This window comes from Paramacrobiotus metropolitanus, unplaced genomic scaffold (genome assembly GCF_019649055.1).
Source record: "Paramacrobiotus metropolitanus isolate TYO unplaced genomic scaffold, Prichtersi_v1.0 Parri_scaffold0000029, whole genome shotgun sequence".
NCBI lineage: Eukaryota > Metazoa > Tardigrada > Eutardigrada > Parachela > Macrobiotidae > Paramacrobiotus > Paramacrobiotus metropolitanus.
In genome coordinates this window covers 797,970-818,876 of record NW_026570249.1, presented here as the reverse complement: position 1 = coordinate 818,876, position 20,907 = coordinate 797,970, and the positions used below count along the sequence as shown (strand labels likewise).

The 20,907-nt window shown below is 40.4% G+C and overlaps 3 protein-coding genes and 1 long non-coding RNA gene across 6 annotated transcripts; 2 read left to right on the top strand and 2 right to left on the bottom strand.

Moving 5' to 3' along the window:
* The first annotated feature begins 29 nt into the window (after positions 1–29).
* LOC129588444 (atrial natriuretic peptide receptor 3-like) lies at positions 30–3,338 on the top strand. Its single transcript, XM_055482644.1, has 12 exons — positions 30–443; positions 520–561; positions 860–884; positions 945–1,273; positions 1,383–1,426; positions 1,489–1,527; positions 1,622–1,708; positions 1,817–1,966; positions 2,099–2,149; positions 2,220–2,399; positions 2,582–2,735; positions 2,814–3,338. Exons 1-12 carry the CDS (start codon positions 119–121, stop codon positions 2,984–2,986), a joined length of 1,599 nt encoding a protein of 532 aa, XP_055338619.1. The 5' UTR covers positions 30–118; the 3' UTR covers positions 2,987–3,338.
* Positions 3,339–3,366: 28 nt separating this feature from the next.
* On the bottom strand, positions 3,367–12,286 carry LOC129588442 (uncharacterized). Of its 3 annotated transcripts, none has more exons than XM_055482642.1 (18): positions 11,944–12,286; positions 11,677–11,740; positions 11,023–11,217; positions 10,521–10,880; positions 9,963–10,403; positions 9,593–9,885; positions 9,028–9,520; positions 8,376–8,723; positions 7,946–8,220; positions 7,738–7,879; positions 6,941–7,315; positions 6,509–6,835; positions 5,798–6,318; positions 5,539–5,710; positions 4,840–5,286; positions 4,156–4,719; positions 3,845–4,094; positions 3,367–3,723 (listed from the first exon to the last, which is right to left on the bottom strand). In XM_055482642.1, the coding sequence occupies exons 1-17, from the start codon at positions 11,977–11,979 to the stop codon at positions 4,000–4,002; spliced, it is 5,148 nt and encodes a 1,715-aa protein (XP_055338617.1). In that variant the 5' UTR covers positions 11,980–12,286; the 3' UTR covers positions 3,367–3,723; positions 3,845–3,999. The 3 variants fall into 3 exon arrangements, with proteins under 3 accessions (XP_055338617.1, XP_055338616.1, XP_055338618.1); XM_055482641.1 differs by having other exon boundaries at positions 3,849–4,094; XM_055482643.1 differs by having other exon boundaries at positions 3,849–4,088.
* A 3,391-nt stretch (positions 12,287–15,677) lies between these two features.
* On the bottom strand, positions 15,678–16,773 carry LOC129588289 (uncharacterized). Its single transcript, XM_055482456.1, has 2 exons — positions 15,886–16,773; positions 15,678–15,749 (listed from the first exon to the last, which is right to left on the bottom strand). Exons 1-2 carry the CDS (start codon positions 16,771–16,773, stop codon positions 15,678–15,680), a joined length of 960 nt encoding a protein of 319 aa, XP_055338431.1.
* A 1,626-nt stretch (positions 16,774–18,399) lies between these two features.
* On the top strand, positions 18,400–18,939 carry LOC129588399 (uncharacterized). The gene is made up of 3 exons (XR_008690470.1): positions 18,400–18,527; positions 18,611–18,727; positions 18,819–18,939. It is a non-coding gene; the product is annotated as an uncharacterized LOC129588399 (long non-coding RNA).
* The last annotated feature ends 1,968 nt before the right edge of the window (positions 18,940–20,907 follow it).

The following is a 20,907-nucleotide window of genomic DNA, read 5'->3' as shown; positions in this document are numbered from 1 at the left end:
GAGTAGCATTATTGTTTTTGCCGCCAACGAGCACTCATATAATAATTTCGTATGTGCAATCCTCTCACCGAGAAAATTTAAAATTTTATAGAATACAAAATTTATTACATCTGCAAATATGCAAATACCACAGACACCAGTGACTTTGTTTCTTGTCGGTGCTGTATTTACAACTTATGCGTCAACGCTTGATATCGCGTTAATGGAATTTGCTCTGACTGGCAGGAACCCGGTGGCAGATCAAAGCGCAAAGGCGGCATGGGACAAAGGGGAAGAGCTCTTGCGAACAAACTATGGTTCACTACTGAATGTGACGGGAGAAAGGTTTCTTCCAAACCCTTGGGAGGCCTGTTATGACACGGGATCACTAGCACTCAACTGGGCTGCGCGCTATTATTACAGGCAAACCACTGGCGATCCCGTTTTGGCCATGATTGGCTCAGGTACGTACAGCAGCTACGGTATTTTGCTTCTAATATGTACTTGCATAATCGACATCTCACTTCTACCTGGTTTAAGATTGCCCACTGCCAGCAAAATCATTGGCAAATTTCGCAACAGGTGAGATGTGCGTGAGTAGTATTATGAGCAGAAGTACACTAACGAAAGCATATAATTTTAATTTATTATTACTGTGGTTCGGCACTGCTCCGCTGCAATATGATTATTCTAGAGTAAATGTAATATAGCGCGTTATTTTGCTTAATTAATCAACATATTGATGGTGATTGTAATTTATATGTATGTAATTTGTAATGATAATGTAGCAACCGGATGTTATGTATACAGTACTGCATTACGAACGCAGTTGTACGCACGTACAGGTATATAAAGTGTAAACTAATATCTTTATTTACAGAATGGAACATACCAATAATGACCACGTAAGTGGTACGGTCAAGGCTCATAAAAAAGAATCATTAAAATACGCAGTGAAATTGTAGGAATTCGGGAGATTCGGGTTTTTATGACAAGCAGCGTTACCCCACACTCACACGTCTTTCTCCTTATCGCGCGGAAGATGTCAGCGTAGTTCTGTACAAGATACTGAGTAATTTCGGTTATAATACAGTCGGAATTTTGTGCGATGGGACGGAGGGTAGCGACAGAAGTGGGATGTTCCCTTCGGCTGCTCTGGCTATGTCCGTGTGTAGATCGGTCTCCAATACTTTGCGCGACATCTATAATATAAGTGCCAGCTGGTACTACATCCAAGGCAAGGACAGGCAAAATACAATAGACTCTCTGGAAGAAATTAAGGCTGTTGCCCGAGGTAAAAATATTTGCTCTAAACGTTAACCTCAGAAGAAGGTACTTATATACATAAAATTAAAAACTTGGCTATGCTTGTTGTCGGCGTACTTTTATTCAGTTTGTGCTAGTTGTTATCGTCATTGCGCAGGGCAATCGCATTCGACCCATTATGGTACAGAAAAATTTAAAAAGTTTGTATCTCATAATTTTCTCAATGTTTGCATTATGTCGCAGCTGGCTGCTTCCGATATGCAGATGACGAATGGGGAATACGTAAGGGCGTAAATTAATTGAAAATTGCAAACAGCTTTAGAGATTCATAATGAGTTCTTTCCATAATTAATCTGATAGTTCCGCTTTGTTGAAGGTGTATTTTGCATTTGAACCTTTTCGACATCCAGTCCCTAGTGTCGGCAACATTACCTGGTATTCAAAAAACGATGGACGGGATGCGGTACGTAAGTTCTCCTGGTTTACGTAAAACAGTAACAGGAGATTGAAAGGACTTGCTGTTTTTTCCTGAAGAAGTGAACATTAATCTTCCTACTTTCTCACTCATTAGGAGGCGCGTTTGGCGTTTCGGTCGCTATTCAAAATATCAACCTCTTCATCGTACGAAGACAAACCAGAGTATCGCAATTTTACCCCGGCGCTGAAACAACTTATCAAAGAAAAGTATGGTGACCCATACTATAATGGATTCGATTTAGAGGTGCCCGACTTGCGACTGATGACCTTTTCTTTCTAACTGCGTGTCCGTTACGGTAGCATAAGCGTATCGATTTTAAATTGCTGACCCGTCGACGGGCATGGCATATTTTTTGATAGCCTAATTTCGTTATAGGTCAGTCCATTTACCATGGCCTACTACTATGCATTATCCATTTATGGTCAGGTAAATATTCAGCATATATGTGTAGTCATAACATTACCGGAAGAAATAGTTTTACGAATGTCTTTCAAAGACGCTAAACGAAATGGCAACGTCGGGATCTGGTGAGAATCTGCACGATGGCGCGGCAGTGTCCAGGCTGATGTGGAACCGCACGTACACAATCTTAGGACAGGAGATTTTCATCAACGCTACTGGAGATCGCCAGTCCGATTGGATTCTCAGCCAACCGGATATAAATGGCAATTTTCAGGTATTTCCATGGTATACACGTAAACTTGTACTTTGATTGACCGTGATGAAAAAGAGAGTATCTGTAATTTTTTTGTCATTCGGCACTTTACAAACTGATCCAATCGATTTTTTTGATCAGACAAAAATATATCGACCACCGAAGGTCACTATATATGGGTTAACCAATCGCTATTTTTCCAGCCCGTTATGGAGTACTCAGCCCGGCGACGATGGCTGCAGCCAAGCCGCGACCCGCTAGATAACAGTATTCGTCAGATTGTATGGCCGAATAATCGTTCGAGTCCGCCGTTGAATGAACCGCTTTGCGGCTACCGGGGAACAAAATGCACATCCGGTGAGTATACATTTATGTTTATTTCTACGACAACATACGAAGAGGGTCATGCAGTACCGCTTACGCAAGAATTTGTAGACGGAAGAGATAAAGGTGGGAATACCTTTTGGGATGTTTCTGCGGATGTATTGCAGGGGACCGCAAGCCGGCAACAAGGTTCACCTATCCAACATGCCTTAAACTCCACAGTAAATTTAATTCAGCAGTTTTCTTCAGTTTTGAATCAGTACAGAGATATTTTACACATTTAGACGAAAACAAATACACTCACTTCCCGTCTCTATTAGCTCTTGCAATAATATGTTCTTAAAATTTGAGAAAGCGAAGGTATGTAACTGCCGCGGTGTTGAACAATCATAAAGACAGCCAAATCAAGGGTCTATGCTCTTTAATAATGCATCATACAGCGGTAGATTTGACAGGGTGCTAATTCATTGATTGATTGTTCTTATGCAGATTACGGTATATCTTTTTTTAAATTTTCCGACCGCATTCTACAGCCGCTTAGAGTTGTCTCTTGCGAAATAATAGGTGATTTGCCGTTTGTTGATTTGCACTGTGAAGAAAAAAAGTGCCGCGCCGGCGAAAGTATTTTGCTTCGCTGCAGATCTGTATGCAATTTCGGCTTTTTTACAGGTATTTTATTGAAATAACAAAATTAATAATAAATTATGGATTAGCTAGCAATTCGATCGTGTCGACAAACCGGATTCAGTCAGTAATTAATACATGGTCAATAACAAAAACACCGAGCACGGTAATATATAACATGATAAACTTTGGTATAACAAACAATTTTATAGTCCATACACTCAGTTATTCATCTATTCCCTAATTAACGATATCGCTCTTATTGGAGAGCGACTCCTGTAGGATACAGCGTCCAAGGCACGCGACAGAAATCCCCCAATATACGGTAAAAATAGGCTTCCATCTCGATATGAGTTAACCCGCTTCATTCTTTTTATAGGAACAGTGGCAAGGGTTCCTGAAGTAGAATACATAAAATAGTGTAATCATCGCAAAAAGAATAACTACATAGTCTGCATACGCTTGTTTTGTTCAATAATACCAGAGTGACCGCACACGTCGCTATGAAATCTTCGCACCTACAGTTGCATTAAAAGTCGTCGGCGCTGCGGTGCTGTTGCCTTGGGCTTTGTAATATAAAAACGGCGCGTTGCTGGCACGAAGAAAACCGTCAAACTTCTTTTGCGGTGGCGATAGGTCTACGTCAATGGGACTCCAGATGGTGTAGGTGACCTTATGGACATCGTGGTAACAAATTAGTTGCGTTTGTCTGCTTGGTATCGTCAATAAGCAGTGTCAGATTAACCAATCCTTCGCTGAAACCTAAAACTGTAAAATTGTCATATCGAAAAAACTGCTGAAGAAATCGTTTTCACGGTAATTTACTGACCGAACAACGATTTCCAGATGTTTCGCATTGTTCCCAGCGCTACTTCCTTATCCGTTGCATTGAAATATCGGATGTACAATGATCCATTTACAACATTTTTTCCGTGGTCGATGTGAGATTTGTTGGTAGCCGAAACATTTTGAGTATGATTGTTAATTGCAATGGTAAAATTTCCATTTAAGCTCGGTGTTATAGTAATACTAGAATTTTGTAGCTGCTCTTGCACTTGTTCCGCAATGGACGAGAAATTCACATTTTTGATGGGTACACCGTTAAAGGTCACGTTGCTGAAATCCCGTATAATCGAGCCGAGTGTAATCACCAATTTGCGTTCTGGAATAACCGGATGAATTAGCTCGGATCCATTAAGAACGAAAGGAAATTTTTCCAGGCGTAAAGCGTTTTCAAAGGCCGTTGCCAGGTTTAGCAAAGCGGTTTTGTTCAGTGACGATTTGCTGGCATTGAGCTGGACGGTATAGTTGAATTCGTGCACACTTCCGGGTGCGTATGTTTCATCCGTGGAAAGAATTTTATCCGATAAACGAATAATTGTCACGTTTTTACCTACAAAATATCAAGAATAACTTTTGCAGCAACTATAAGTATAAGCTTATACAGATACGTTACCAGTTAGCCAAAAGAATTTAATTATGTTATTTTTACCGGGTGGCAGTTTTTACTTACGGGTAATTTTATTCCACAATAATAACAGCTGATCCACTTCCGCGTCTCGTTCTTCATCGTCCGAATATTGCAGAATAACAGACCGTACAATCTCTATCTTAGGATCGTTAGACGTAATTTTAGAGGTCACCGGTGCGGCGTCTATCTCGTCATATTCGTCAATTTCCTTTTTGGGTGGCTTCTCCTCAACAATATCCTTGTAAATACCCTGAGCAGCGTGTTTGTTAAATTCGTTGACCTCTTCGACGTCAAAACCGAACATGAATTTTCCGGTCGGTAAGATTTGGCGCAGCCGGTGCTTAGCGGCGTATGTGTCAATGTGGGCGGTTTTGTTGGACTGTGTCCCAAGAACGGTGTAGTACACTTTGTGGGAATTCGGTAAATTGCTGGCGGTATGATCGAGTGCTTCAAAATCGAATTCCAGAGAAACATTCGATACCCCGAAATCTAGTGCAGAATAAGCACACGCTGAAACTTCTTGGCTGTGCTATAAAGTTAGATGACTGAAAACAATCCTTTAAAATTATAGCGTGTACGTCATTTCTATACTGAATCATATTTAATTTAATTTCTGTGCATTAACTTCTATTTACTGTACGTACTATCTGTATACGTTAAACGTACAGAGTACTCTCTGTGCATTAAATATTTTGTGAATTCATCGTTAATAACTGCGGCCCATATCTGGGATGGGCTTACCTCGTAGGACTTTTTTCCATACGTCCCGAATTTGTCCCAAATAGTTATCCCGTTCGATATTGCTTTTATATACGAGCCAAATATGATCCTTTATCAATAAAGCGGCCGGAAGCGGTGGCACGGAAACTGGCTCACCGGCACTTGCAACGGGCGAAATGGTCAAAGTTTCCTTCTGTACGTAAACAAAGCCCACCAATTTGTCTTATGGTAAAATATCATCATTTTTTAAGTTATAGCCCGTTTACAAAATAAAACTCACCTTTGAAGATGTTGGACTGGAAACATTCGCTTTGGAAATGACCATCTTAACCGATAGGGCGGGTGTCCGACTCGTTACAGTTGCTGATGTCGTAGCCACATTCATGACCTTTGTAGTGCCTTCTGCAGTATCGTTGGCTTTTGACAAAAGCAGGCTCTTTCTCGGATTTTGGAGGTTTATCGTAATGTTAAAGGTACTTGTGTTATTTGACTCTGATTTCGTTATATTTGGGAGAAGGGATGCGTTGACGACGGTTGCTGTGAGTGTTCGTTTTGGAGAATTCGAAATGGTCGCTGTGGAATTAACGAGAATGGTTTTGGTGGCATTGCGATCCATGCCGACGGATAGAAGTTCCTGAAAACGCGCTATGACGGTGGGAATGTTAATGGGTTTTCCGCTTGTTTGAATGACGGCGACGTAGGACACATAGTGAACGGGATGCGGGTCACCGGCAACGACTTGGTCTTCCGGTCGGATGATGTCATCATATACAACAACATCAACTTTTGGCGCATTTTGTCCTAAAACAGCCAGTTAATAAACATTTTTTAAAACTGATACGTTTTACATATTTTTTAATTAATTTACTTGGTGTAAAATAGTGTATATAGTATATATATTTTATTTCAAATTAATATAATAATCAGTCGATTAAGATACTCACTTTCCTTATTGTCTCGTTAATTTTTACTCGTTGCATTACTCTCTTACCTAACACTTTTTGCCATGTGTTTTGAATCACCTGCACCATGTTTTTCAGGTCCAGTGCAGTGGCATATCGGATTAAAATTCCGGAAGGTACAACAGCAAAATTAGCCGTGCTTGGCATGGTATGCAACAGGGTGTTTTTGTCCGGAAAGGCGAAAACGGTTTGATTGCGACTAGCGGCATATTTGCGCACTCCTGTTCGTGCTTCATCCGCATCCAAAGCGGTACCGTTGGTCAGTGCCACAAGAATGTACTCTACGTGGTGCACACTGGAATTCTGCACAGCTTCGTCAAAAATTGGGCGCACGTGAACAGCAACAACTTTCAATCCTACAAAAATACAATTCAGTTATTCACAATGTTTTTCGGCAGCAACACTTAGAACTTTTTTTGAAAAGGTTTTTTGTAAGATGTCATAAAGGTCACATAAAATACCGAGAGATTTTCCCCAAATTTCCTTCAGCTGATCCAGCTTTTGCTCCTTTTCTTTGTCCGTTGTGTAAAGAAATACTACGCTGTCGTAAACTAGGACCGACCGAATCGGCTCTGGCTGGTCGAGTTTAACGAACACCTCACTGTCATCACGACCAGTGGCCACCATGACCTCCGGTACTTCCGATGCTTGGAAGTTCAGGAAAGCACTCCTTAAATTATGCCGGAATTTCTGCAGAACCGCTTCTTGGTCGTAGTTTGTGGACTTGGTCACCACAAATACGGTGTATTCAATGTAGTTCAACGCTGATCCGTCGGTGCTGGTGCTGACCGTTGTCTCGTTGTCCAATCGTAATTTGATATCGCTGACGTCTGGACCTAAACATGACCACTGACCGCATCATTACAGACAAAATTTCGTGCACTTTTAGTTCGTAAAAAACGAGTTAACTGTATGTCAGGGTCAAGTTTATTTCAAGTAAGTCAAAGAGATACAAAAATTTCAAGAGCCGTTTGAACAGTGTAAAGTTCAAATAAAGTACAGTATTACCTAATTAAACACGAAGTGCTACACTGACCTATGGAAAAGCAATAAAATCGCACCAGCTTGAAAAAAGTTGCCCTCGATCCGAAAAAAATTTTCATTTACAAGTTTGATTGCTTTGTAGTTTATGGACTACTGTATTTGTTCATCAATCTTCTGCTGCGCGACTACGCATGGTACGAGGTAATGACACTGCACGAAAATTCCCAGTTACGGTAAATCTACTCAGTACTATTGTTAAAAAATTTCAGCATACCAAAGACGTCAAACCAGAGCTGCCGAATCTGCCCCAGTTCATCAATCTTCTGCGCTTCAGTGGAATAATTCAATAAAATTCTGTGCTGTAGCTGTAATCCCAAAAGAGGATCTGCAGATGGATCGTTGGCATTTACCGACGTCTGCAGAACATCAAAAGCAAATGATTGAAAAGTAATACTGATAATCACCAAACTGTTTACCCTTACTTGTTGCTTGCTCAAGGTTTTGTCACTGGAGTCACCGGGAATGTCGTTTGATTCGTGCTTGACCGGTGGGATAACGGTCACCCCGGCAATATCAATCGTCGGCAACAGTTCGCGAACTTTATCCCGAAGAGTGTCGACGTCAATATCGGATTTCGTAGTTTGCACTAAGACGACATAGTAAACGTCATGGTACAGTTCGTTGCCGGCGATGGCGGTTGTTGGGGCATGTGGCGCGTCCCGGTATATGGAAACTTGGACGTCGGTCGCATCGCTACCTGTAAAAAGAGTATTAGACCGTTACGAGTAAAACATTTTTATTTAATCAATAATTTTTAATTCTTCCACTGTATCCAAAGTAGCCGGTTTCTAAATATTTTTTAAGGTGTCAAAGAATGCAGGTACAAACAACTGTACATATGTATTCTCTCACCCAAAACGTTGGACCATATCTTTTGCAACGCTTCAGTCAAATTGCTCAGCAGCTCTTTATCGGTGAAACTGACTGACAACGATCCCAGAATGATGTTGTTGTTCACTTTACGACGGTCAAACAGGCCGGAAAAGAGGTCCGTTTTTGGGATAATATTCGTCATACCGGCTCCGGCTAATAGTTCGCGGAAGCGGCTTCGAACGCTCTCCACATCAAGATCACCAGCACGGGTTAGTGCCAGAACAACGTAATCCACGTTCTGGATGGTGGTTCGAGAATCCACTGGACCAACTTGCACGGAATCATTGCGCACAACGGATAAAAATACATCAGCTTGTGTTTCGGATCCTGAATAAAAATTCTTCGTGCAACTATTTGACTGCATCGTACGTATAGTTCGAATTAAATAGCCCTGTTGGCATGTTGCATTGGACTTAAGCCACTGCACTACGCCAGCTTCAAAAATACACCGACTTTACCACGGTTTAGATTAAAAAAATTAACGTTGTACAGTAAACAGCACTTGTACGATTCGATGCATCAGTAAACAAAACAAATATGCGCCATATCATCCGATTGACGACGTCATAATACATTCTGACATAGGTCAGCATAATACGTTATTAGCATGAATAAAGAAATACAAACGTACCGATGGCATCCATCCAAACTCGGCGAATAGCTTCCATAATTTCCCCAACACTGGTCTCGTTGGTGTTCAGTTCAAACATGATATTCTCATTAAACACCGTCGCGTGCATACCAGCAGGATTCACACCACCAAACCGCTTCCGAATAAGATCTTGAATTTGCGCATCGACCGACGCGTACGTCGTCGTTGCAGGCGGTTCGGTCACCGGCTGGACCGTAGTAGGATTTTTAGCGGTTTTATCGTCAGGTAGTGCCTGCATAAATGACGGAATCTTCAAAAGGTCATTGTTAATCTTTGCCGATAAGGGTTGGGCGAAGTCCTGCGTGGCTGTTTCCACGGTCAGCGTTAGAGTGGTCGGAACGGTTGTGGGCGGTTTCGTGACGACATCAACGGCCGCTGTTAACTGAACGGTTTCTTGTGGTAACGACCACATGAACTCTTGCGCCGCGTTATCCAGATTAACAGTCTGGGGCTCGTTCGATGTACTTCCAATCTTTCGAAAAAAAATTCTAATGAACGTTTCGATACTCTGTATAGATACAAAACAAAGCATCATTTTGCTTACAGTTAACGTCCCAGGCTGCAGCGTTCCTTTGTCCTTTACACCAATGGTTTTATTATTTGACGTCATTATCGGTGTTCGCGGTTTAGTCGTTGTATCTTTTTGGCCCCCTCCTTGGGCGTCCGCCACCGCCTGGTGGAAGCGCTCCAGTGCGTGCAATAAAATTTTCGGATCAACACTCCATCCGCTGACTTCGTATGTGACATTGTACACCGGTATCCTTTGCGATGACGACGTGTCGTTGTCGGCTTTGACACTGTCCACGAAACGGACATCCAACCCCGTCGCTTCTGCTCCTAATGTGAAAAATCCGGATAAAATTATGTTTTTTGTAGAATAAAATGTGAAGCTCTTATTTGTTAAATGGACTTGCCTAATACTTTATTCCATAAAGTTTTGATCTGTTGCAGGAAGAAATTCCGCTGATCTACAGTTTCGTAAGGTAATATCAAGTTATCCGTAATCCAGAAAGGTGACCCCGTATTATGTGGTTGTGGAGTTTCTTTTACCGACAACGTCGGGCTTTTTACTACAGTTTTACTGGATGATGTAATTAATTTCTCAGTGGTTGCGGTTGTCGTGGTGGAAACATCGGACAATTTGGGTAGCGCGAACGCAACCGGCCACAATCCGGCATACTGGGAAGAACGCAATAAATTTCGGAATTGGAGTTTTAGCCCCACATCTTGATCGGAAATTTGTTCGTTGTTCAGTTTGCGCCCGGTAATAATATACGTAATCAAATGGGGCAACGCTTCCGAGGTAGCTGGCGTATCGCCGAACAGAGTCAAATGCACATTGAACGCCATTCCCGCTGGCAAAACAGCACCAATTTTAATAATTTTATAGGTGTATATGTACTTTTACAGATGAGTAAAATTAGAACTGGATGATAAATGAGACAACATTTTATCTATACGTGGTAGTTTACCTAGTAATGATTCCCAGATAGTTTTAACTCTTCGTAAAAGGTCGTCGCGCTCTTCCGGGGTATTGTACTTGACCCACACGGAATCCAATACGGCGAATGTTTCGTTCGTGGCGTGATTGACTACGTTGGTAGCGTCGGGCGATGTGAGATTGACTGGTGTTACCGGAATCTTGGTTTCGGCCAGTTCATCACGGAACGCCAGTTTTGCGGCATTCGTGTCAATCGGGTCTTCTGTGTTGCCCAGCACAACGTAGATGATCAGATTGGCTTTGCTTTTTGAGCGGGCGTATTGGTGTGAGAGATTGGATGGAGCCGGCAAATCGTCCACTAACACGACCTGGACATCGTTCACTTGTGGCGCTATGAGAACGTACGAAACATAATTAAGAAAATTAGCATAACATCAAATTATTTATATGAAAAATAATGGTTATTGTAGCAGCTTTGTTTTACAAAAAACAATTAATTGAATGATGACGGAAAACTGTAAAGTTTGCCTTACCTAGAGCATCCTGCCAGACTTGGGTAATCTGCTGGAGCGCAATATCCCGGTCTTCTGGTGTGGCATAACTGATAAGCACAACGTCAGATATGACGAAAGACCAGTTGGGAACCGGGAGATCGGGCAATGACACAGGTGTTGTTGTCGTTTCACTGACAAAGTTGTCCGCATCGTGAAGAACGACGATATCGTCATCTGACAACGAAACATTACAGCCGGTACTCATCGCAGAGTCTCGAAAGTACAAAGTATTTGCAACATTATGCATTCTTGCGGTATTGTGCATATAGTTGTAAACGAAACGTTTATATAAACGTGCTTTGACATTACTAATAGTTGTGAGACACAAATCACGTATTTTTACTGGAATTTCGAAAGAGTACGAGTAGTGGCGATACAATATATTGTATTGTGTCACAAAGTTGTTACTAAGACTAATAACATGCACGATATACCAATATGTCCGAATAACTTTCAAGTCTCAGCATGCAAAATCATTACAACCGAGGAAATGTGCAAAGTGCTTTCTGAAAATTATAATGTTTCTTCTAGGCATTGTACGCGTATGTATGCAGCCTCCTGGTCACGCATGTTCTCTTAGCATCCTACTAACTTATCTTAATTTCTATAATTTTTTAACAACGTATTATTAACCTGTTATTCTGGCAGAAGCTTGCAAAGGAATAAAGTGCCGTATATCGGCTGTTGTTCCACTTATCTGCAAGACAATTTTTATAATTTCAATTTTTTATGAAAGGAGTACGTAATTAAAAAAATACTTATAATTCTTGTAAAAAATAACTTATACGTCCTCTATAGCGTTAATTTATGAAAGTGACAGCAATATGGGCGCTATTAACCAAACATACTTTTATTCGAGTTCATACGAATCATAACAACTTAACGAGGTTGCAGACTTACCCATACAAATAAACAAAGGAAAGCAAAACCGTTCATACTCGATATGTGCGAAATAAATCATTCAGATTCAACAGCGCAACAGCATCGATCACATCAGACAGCAGATCTGAGCCAAGATATTTGCATAACCGCTCAGAAAACAAAGATTAAGCAATGGCTGCTTTTATCAAAATTTTGATTTGCATATGTGTGCTTGGGTAAAAAAGTAAAAACTGCAAAGTTTATAAAAAAGCATAATATAAACTACTGCGCAATGTTATTGCTGAACTGGAAATTTATCACATGCCGGATCAGCAACTGACAATAAAGAAGCCGGAAACGCTACAGCGTTACTAATCAGATATAAAAACAATTTTCCTAGTGATAAAAGTGAAAGTATCAGCGAATGAAGTGACAGTGAAAGTGTTATTGCCTCATCTTTTTCCTCGGGCGGGTTCATTGTTATGCCGGCTCTCCAGTTCAATACCGTGGCGACAAAAAGTGGTGTGAAGATGTTCTTCAGTTCATTGTCGGGTTAATCTATCAAAGCCAAAAGACATGATATTTTTAACTGAGGGTTTAGGAATGTAATCGCATTATATCAGCCTATTGTAGCTTTATTTTACAAAGCTTAAGTGTGGTTTACTTTTATAGAAGCTTGTTTATTATTCCGGTAAATATGTATTTTAGTATCGCATCGGTGCGAACACCCAACCCGAGAAGCATGTATTACTGCATTATACATGCCATTACATGGTGTGTTATGCGTACTCGTTTTATGTGTTCACATGTCTGCAACTGCAAACGTACAATTATGAAATCGATTTCATCCCGTGTCAGTACTTCAAATAGTAAATTTCTTTTACTGTAATCTACAAAGCCTGAATCCAAAAGATTGTAAAAAGAACCATGTTACTAATCTTAAGGGGAACATTAACCTTTTTGAACAATATTGCGGCACGGTTTCGAGTATTTCTTGCAGTATATACCCATACAAGTAGATACCTCGCAACTCGAAAGGCTTTTGTTATGTGGTATGGTAACACTTTATTGATGGTAATTTCTGAAGTTTTGTCCCTTTGATACAGTTTACCTTCATCTAGATCCACCCCTTTTCTGACACACAGAAGCTGCGCATGCATGCATTGTAAATAATATAGCAGGTGCTCCAATAAACTGACAATGTTTCCATTTTTCCTATCTTTTCCATCAGCAGCGTCCTGCGCACATTGCTGTTATCCTTTACATTGCTGTATAATGCACAATGCACGGTTCTTTCAATAGCCTGTAGTGTGCAGCCAAAACTGTACTCAAGGAGTGCTAACCCCTTAGTACAGTTTTGGTGCAGCTTATATAGCAGTGCTCTGCCGCTTTCCATAATGTTTTAATACAGTATCTGTACTATCAGATTTATGCAACTGGTCGATGCATTTCTCCTCATCAAGACATAATTATTTAGCAAATGAAACTGCAGATTAAGTACGCTGTTCTGCTAAAACTGATAAGAAGCAAAACCTGTTTGCGATTACTCAATAATGCCAAACACTATCATGGATGAATGTCATTTAATTTTTTCTTTGCAAGAAATTATACTTAAAACAGCCGGATGTCTGCCGTTTAACCCGATTCGTGTAGCAAACCATGGTTGCGGTTATAAAACGGGAAGACACACCCTCGCGTTAATCTGCCTGGCATTGGGCACTGGTGTTATTCTGGGTGGCGTCTTATCAATTGTACTTTATCTCCTATCCGTAATTTGGAAGGTTGTACTAGTCCCCGACAACAAAAGCGTTTTGCTATCGTTTATGGATTTTGCGCCATATTTTGCCATTAACACGCGAGCAGTAGTTGTACCATCCATCTGCATTCTTCTACGGCAGCAATGGGCTGTGGTTAAAGAGAAACTGGAAAAGGTCATCCGTCTCCAATATCCCAGTACAACGATTAGGAACCAATATATTCGTAAATGGACAAAAGCGTCACGATGGCTTGGTGTTACTCTGTCGGTTTTCGTGTTGTTGTGGGAGGTTGGAGACTGGATTCATTATCAAGAAGAGGACCCGATTTACAAGGACATGTGGAATGACACCATCTTCGACCCCATTCCGCTGCGCATGACCGTCTGGGAGTACATTATGTTCTGGGCATTGTGTTGCAGTTTTCCCTTTCTTCTTTCTCAACAAATCTACACAACGGCAATTATCATGGGATACATTTTGTATGATTGCCTTAAAGAATTCAATAAATGCATAAAGAGTGAAACCACAGATATGAAAACGTTACTTGCCAGTCATGTTCCGCCGACTTCTTTATTCGCAGTGAGAAATGGAAGCGTCGAGAAGCTACTGCTAATGCAAAACCGGTACATGCAAATGGTAACCTTTTGTGGAGAATTTGTTAATTTTCACGGATCAGTATTGCTAGTTATTTACGGGCTTGATTTATTGGCAACTTGTGGATTCACATCAAAGTTTGTCGTACTGAAAGCGTCCGAAAGAACTGCCACTGGATATGCCATGGATACCTGTTCTTTAATGCTCTTTACTCTATATATGTTACTCCTGCTGCCAATTATTGCAGCTCAAGAGCAGGTAATTCAGTGCCTTTTCAAAAAAATATCTTTGAATAACTTAAGCTATCAATTTTTGAAAATGACGAGTGTATTTATAAAGCTATGTACAGGCCCAAAAGATTCCGGCATTGTATCACCGTTTTGTGGACTCTTTGTTTTCGCTCTTGGAAAACGACAAAGAGGTACAAATATGAAGTTTATGCACTGGTGCATGCTCAGCGATCACTTTTGACAAAAAGATTTAATTTCATCCAGAGCTACCAGCTTCGTGTGGCGGTCGATGGTATGGTGACCTTAGTACGCGACAGGCCGATTTCACTCAACGGCGTGGGAGCATTGAGCATTTCGCGGAAACGTTTAGCTGGAGTAAGAGTTGCTTTGCTAAGCCGCTTTATGTATATTACCCGCAATTCTCTTGGTTAACTGTTTGTTTCATTAGACCATCACTTTTGTCGTGTCGTGGGCCGTTTTTCTCCATGAATTCAAAGAACGCCATGTTGATCAGGAGGACCATGCGGGGCGCCTGCTGTGTATCAACAGATCGACCGGCGTTTAGACTAATTGATATTAAGCTTGCTTAAAAATGAGCATGGTCACGACTCACAACGATGGAATCATCAAGCGCAGTTTTAAGATTTATGTAATCCTATATTTTATACCACATACGGTGAGCCACTTACAGTCGTCCGACAAAATCGCAAACCAGTAAAAGAATTTTGTACTTTTGTTTAAAAAATTCCATCGCATCATTCTTTTTCTGCGTGTAACCGACCCCTTTGTACTCGTACAAAGGATATGCAGCTGACGATACATAAGGAAAATTTTTTGGTTAATTTTCCCGGGACGCGTTCCGGGCATCGCCGCATATCGTTTTTCCGGGGTCACCAATGCTGCGTTGTGTGAAATCGTTTAAAATGATCGCACACGATAGTACGAAAGTCAGAGTCTGCAACAGAAAGCGTACAAGGTACAAGCTGAACTCACAGGGATTTTTTGTTTATTACAAACCCCAGCCAGGAAATTCCGCGTAATATGAAAAAGATCAGCTCCGGAAAATGCAACTGGATGTTCCTTCGTAAGACTGATAAAACTGCTTATCAGCAAATAATGCGAATGGGAATTTTTTGAGGAAGCGTCCTGTCAAGAAAGATTAAAACACATATGCAGCTGCTTACAATCAGAATCACGTACGATTTACCTGTTGAACCTGACATTTATCCATAATTTCGTGCAGTAGAAAATTAATCGCAACACTCTGTAAAAGTGTAATGGGATCAGTGAAAAATCGCTGAAAGAGTGCCATCGCTGTAAAATATGCCATCAAATAATTTTACGTGGGGTGAAATACTATACCTTTCAGTTCACAGAAAAGTTTAGCGACATCTACTTACTTCTTCGTAAACCTTTACCATGGGAATCATAAGGCCAATGTACGCCGCAAATATAGCGATGGTGAAGAAGTTCAGTACGTATGCCAAAAGAAATCCTTCTCCATCGGCCACCGTGGCGGAAATGAATCCACAGATGGTAAACAAGTCCATTCCATATATGACGAATATGATACTCCCATACGCTTCATTCAAACCATGACATAACTTTAGACTACTCAAATATCGCGTCTTCAGGGATGTCAGTTGGTTAAACAAGGTCGTATGTTCATAAAGGTCATCGCTCTGTCGCCGTGACCCAAGTTCCGGTACTATGCCTAAACTGGCGTTGATATCTTTCAAGTTTTTGTTAACATCGGTAAGTGAAAGTCGCAGTAGAAGTGCAAGTAAAATTAAAGAGATATAAACCTGTTGCGATAAAGCAAAGGGAAGCGCGCAAAAAATAATCCATAGAAATTCATTTAACCACACCGTAATTCGTAGCGGGAACGGTTCTAGTGGGTTGTCAAAAGTGGCATTCAGTCGTCGAGGATCTTGCTGAGCAAAATGCAGTAAATCCAAGGTTTCAAAAATTGTCACAAGAGCAAACGCGCTGACGCCTAATACTATCGAGACACACCGTAGATTTTTGAGATTTTGTTGCAAATTATTATGGTTGGAGCAGTGAAGTACCATTTCCTCTGCACAGCGCTTCGCATAACTCCAGTAATCTGCATATTTCCAGTAGACGAATAATACAAATAGACAGCGAATATTGATAAAGGTGAAAGGTATGTCGGGTAAAATGCGCAGAAGGATGTTGCTGGATTTGGTAAAAGCAAGTTTCCATATCCACGGCCCGGCATTGATGGCTATGTTGAAAACACCACCGGAAATAAATATGGTTATCATAGTGGCACTCACTGTTTTCCCAAGTCTTGATTTGTTCCATGGTAAAATACCAAACGATTTTAAAATGTTTTCTTGGAAACTGAAGATATTACATGATGCCGCAATCTTGTTTTTGTGGAGGCTGGCTCGATCATGCTCTGGCAAAGTTTTCATCATCCCGAAGATAGTCAAATCACCGGTCAATCAAAACCTTTTGATAGATATAATTGCATTTAATAAGATAGGGCTAAGTATAATCAGCGGCATATATAGCAACATCAAAAAGTCATCACTATGTAAACGCTCATGCATTTACACACTCATACATTTCGTAATATTGTGGAGATTTATACCTACTCAATAGCTTGTACGTTAATTAATTGAAGTCATACTATCCTTAACCGTTAACATAACAGTTAAGAGGGTCGTGGTTGCTTTACTGTGGAACAATGATCAAATTTTACAAGGAAAGGTGTGGAATGTATGATATGGATTGGCAAAGGTCACTGTTACCCATCATGATTCCGCAAATCCCCAGATATCGTGGACGGGAAAACAGTGTCCCATACGTTTCAGAGTTGTTTGATTTAGGAGAAATTTTGCGTACGCTTTTATAAATGGGATTGTAGAGCTTTACTCCTTTCTGCAATGATTCCCTGGTGTACAAACCATCTGCAACCTCCTGGAAGCGAAAGCAAAGCTTATATATGCCACTGGCCCACTCGTAGTGATAAAGGCAGGAGCGCTGCCATAAATACATGTATCGGTGAATGTACAATGTACATCTATTTTAAACATACTTACAAAAAACCTTTTCCGTCGAAGGGTTTATGCTGCTCCACACTGGATGGTAGCATCTGCATTATCTTGAAGGAATACACAAACGATAAAAAATATTATATATATTTTGTAACACAATCATGGTATTCTCGTTTTGTATTATAGGCACTGTATAATAAAATATAATTTGTATGGTCGTACAATATTTCACAGTACTGTACACGTATGCAGCGGACGCCATAATTATGGTTACACTTGTGTAACCATGAAACCAGGGACTTGTCAACCAGGCGTTTTGGTCTGTTGTGGGTCTTGCCGTTTAAGTATTGGTCCTTGGACCGACTCCACTGTATACGGAACTACGTTTGTACACCATCCAGCAGCTGTTATACCTACATCATATTGTGATATCATGACTTTAAAAAGATAAAAAGTTAACTTCCTGGCTTGACGTGAAGAAAATCTAGCAGCTACAAAGCGGGGTCGGTGATGAATCCTGTATTACCTGTTAATTCTTAAAGATTTAACATCATTTTCTTGCCAATAAAGCCGCACAGCACGATGATTCACGTCGACACCAAGAAATTTGTTGTGGGTCAGGTCGCAACGTTGAGATGGCTCATAATTTATACCAATTATAAAGACAACAATATTGAGTTTACACATTGCGGTGAGCACAAAGTTTATTATTGGTCAACAGCAGTTAATGAAACCGCGAACCACATTGGTCTATATATACTGTAGAAGAGATTAATGACTTACGATTAGCAAAGATGTACACGTATACGTATCTGTACAGACACGTAATAGTTTAAACGGCCACATTTCAAATTAAACGAATAGAAGCAGTCGTTTTTATAATTTTATTACAGTAGTAGCAGCATAAAATTTAGGTGAAACTGTGCAATCACAGTACAAAGGCGGCCTCCAAACCCGGGATATCGCCATGAAGGTTGTGGTCTTGTTGACAATTCTTTTGTGCGTCCTATGCTACGGTACATTCTACACATTCCATGATATCTTGACTCCAAACTATGTTCGTATTTCTGTCTCATTAATGGTGCATCTGTGCTTTCAGGAGTCTCGGGAAGAGGAAACAACAGGGCACCAGGATGTATATGCACACAGGTCAGGACCCCAGTGTGCGGCAAAGATGGGAAAACATACCCGAACAGTTGTGAGGCCCGTTGCAAAAGTAAGTTGCTATACACGCACATCTAAAATGTCAGATTTGCATCGTTAATTGATTATTTGTACCTTCCTAAACCTTTTGTGCTCGATTTTAGATATACTTGTCGCCAGCCAAGGAGCATGCGAGGATAAGCCCAAGTCACAAAACTGAATGCGTGATTTCTCAGCCACTTTAGTTGTCGATGCGGAATCAGCACTGGGTATTTTCCCATAATATTAGTTTTTCTATATGTAATATATATGTCGCCATATTTGTTTGCGGATGGAAATTGTTGTTACCGGATTAAAATATTGTACAATCTAGAAATATTTAACGACATGACATAGGTCATAGACCAGTATTGACACGTGGGTATTTGTGTATTCTTATCGACGTCAACTTGTAACCAGTGCGATTTAATAAAAGAAAATTTGAAGTTACAAGTACACAATTTCCCCACCTTATACGTAATTTGGGCGTAATTTATTTTCTTCTGCAGTTTACTGTTGTCATATTAGAGCTACTGGTTATAAAGAAGGCTCTTAAAAATACATGACATTTGGAAAAACGATAAATCTGCCAGTTGAATCAGCCACACCGTCGCCATACCTACGCTTGCAAGGGTAACGTCGAAGTAGTCATTAAAAAGCGAACGGATTCTTTTACAGAAATACGAGAACGAACAGAATCCCACGAAGAGAGTAAGTACGAAGAGGATCATAAGTGACTGACTGCGATGACATTATACAATTCCTAATATTATATGGAAAATGATTCCATACATTACTAATAATTACCTACCCCAAAATATTCTCGCTGCCTGCTGTTTACAGGTCTTAGTTATGCCAAAAATTGCCAAATTATGTCAGATTTTTAATATGCTGAATTATGCTTAATTACGCCAAATTTTTTTATAAGAAACTGTCAGTACGGTATTTAATTACTTAATTAATCCAGCACCGAGGCAGATTCAAACTTGAATATGCATTGCAGTGAACGCGTTAACCTCTCAAAACTTCGCCGGCAAGCGTCCAGATAATCTTTTACTGAACTAAAAAAGAGAACTGGTGCTGACTGTAACCACAGATTTTATCCAACCGACATCAAGCGCAAAAATTGTCAGATTTTTAAAATCATAAAAAAGCTACTGATTGTGAGCCCGGCTTTCAAATCTTTTCGATCTGCCCCATAATTAGTCCTTCGTTACTTGCAATAACCCAAAATTTTCGCCCCCTACCGAGTGCCACAAACGGAATGGAAACGGTGAGACTTTTCCACTTCAAATTAATTCGCAAAAGCCTACCAGCAAGTTTGCTAACTGGTAAGCATCGTATAGGGATGCTTAATGTTCGGGAAAACTTAATAAAACCATAATTAATTTTCTGGTGAAAAGTACAGAGTACGGTCACAGAGCCGGCGGGGTCGCCACTGTATAATCCTGTTTTACCTGATTGCGGCGGCTGTAACTGTTCGTATCGACTGTTCATGTATTTCCTGGAATTAAGGCGGACGGCCTTCTATGATTAACACATACTGTACTGGAAACTGTCACCTTTTATCAGTCTGATGTTTATACGCTAATTCAAATTGTTAATTAATTGCACGGAAACCTGAATGGTCGCAAAAAATACAAAACACAAGTTCGAAAATCGTTGCTACTGCCAGTGCTTTTTATTGGCTACCGATGGATGTTGTAGATAAAAAATGTTCGTACAGCGAGTAAATTAAAGCTGGCAATCAACACACCTCAAACCCTCCGGGAATAAGCAATGTAAATGGCAATTACACTATTAAAATAAGATGTTGCAATATTTTTGTGGTAGAGACTAGAGGTACATACATCTAGCGACACAAATTTTTCTAGTAAGTTTAATTCCGATTATTCGCCCAACAAAACATCATGAAGGCTGTCTTGTTAGCAGTTCTTCTCAGTGTCCTCTATTACGGTAAAGCTTCGAAAACAAAATTGAACCTTATACTTTTTTATGTTGATTGTGGTAATCCGGTTTTCAGAGATGCAGTTTATTATATATATGTACCGTATATTATATTCACCTTCTAGGAGCTTCGGCAGCACCGCAAAAAGGAAATACAGAACCAGTATGTTTATGCACGCAGATTATGAATCCCGTCTGCGGGAAAGACGGCAAGACATATCCGAATAGCTGCGAAGCAAAATGCAAAAGTAAGAGAACACGCTACAT

Bases quoted from the DNA above. Each gene is read 5' to 3' on its own strand.
- LOC129588444 (XM_055482644.1), top strand. From the start codon at position 119: ATGCAAATACCACAGACACCAGTGACTTTGTTTCTTGTCGGTGCTGTA. The intron at 1,427-1,488 runs GTACAGAAAAAT...ATTATGTCGCAG, and splicing joins ATCGCATTCGACCCATTATG to CTGGCTGCTTCCGATATGCA. The intron at 2,400-2,581 runs GTATTTCCATGG...CTATTTTTCCAG, and splicing joins ATATAAATGGCAATTTTCAG to CCCGTTATGGAGTACTCAGC.
- LOC129588442 (XM_055482642.1), bottom strand. From the start codon at position 11,979: ATGAACGGTTTTGCTTTCCTTTGTTTATTTGTATGG. The intron at 8,221-8,375 runs GTGAGAGAATAC...CTCTTTTTACAG, and splicing joins GATATGGTCCAACGTTTTGG to GTAGCGATGCGACCGACGTC. The intron at 7,316-7,737 runs GTATGCTGAAAT...GGTCATGTTTAG, and splicing joins GCTCTGGTTTGACGTCTTTG to GTCCAGACGTCAGCGATATC.
- LOC129588289 (XM_055482456.1), bottom strand. From the start codon at position 16,773: ATGATAACCATATTTATTTCCGGTGGTGTTTTCAACATAGCCATCAAT. The intron at 15,750-15,885 runs GTAAGTAGATGT...ACACTTTTACAG, and splicing joins TGGTAAAGGTTTACGAAGAA to AGTGTTGCGATTAATTTTCT.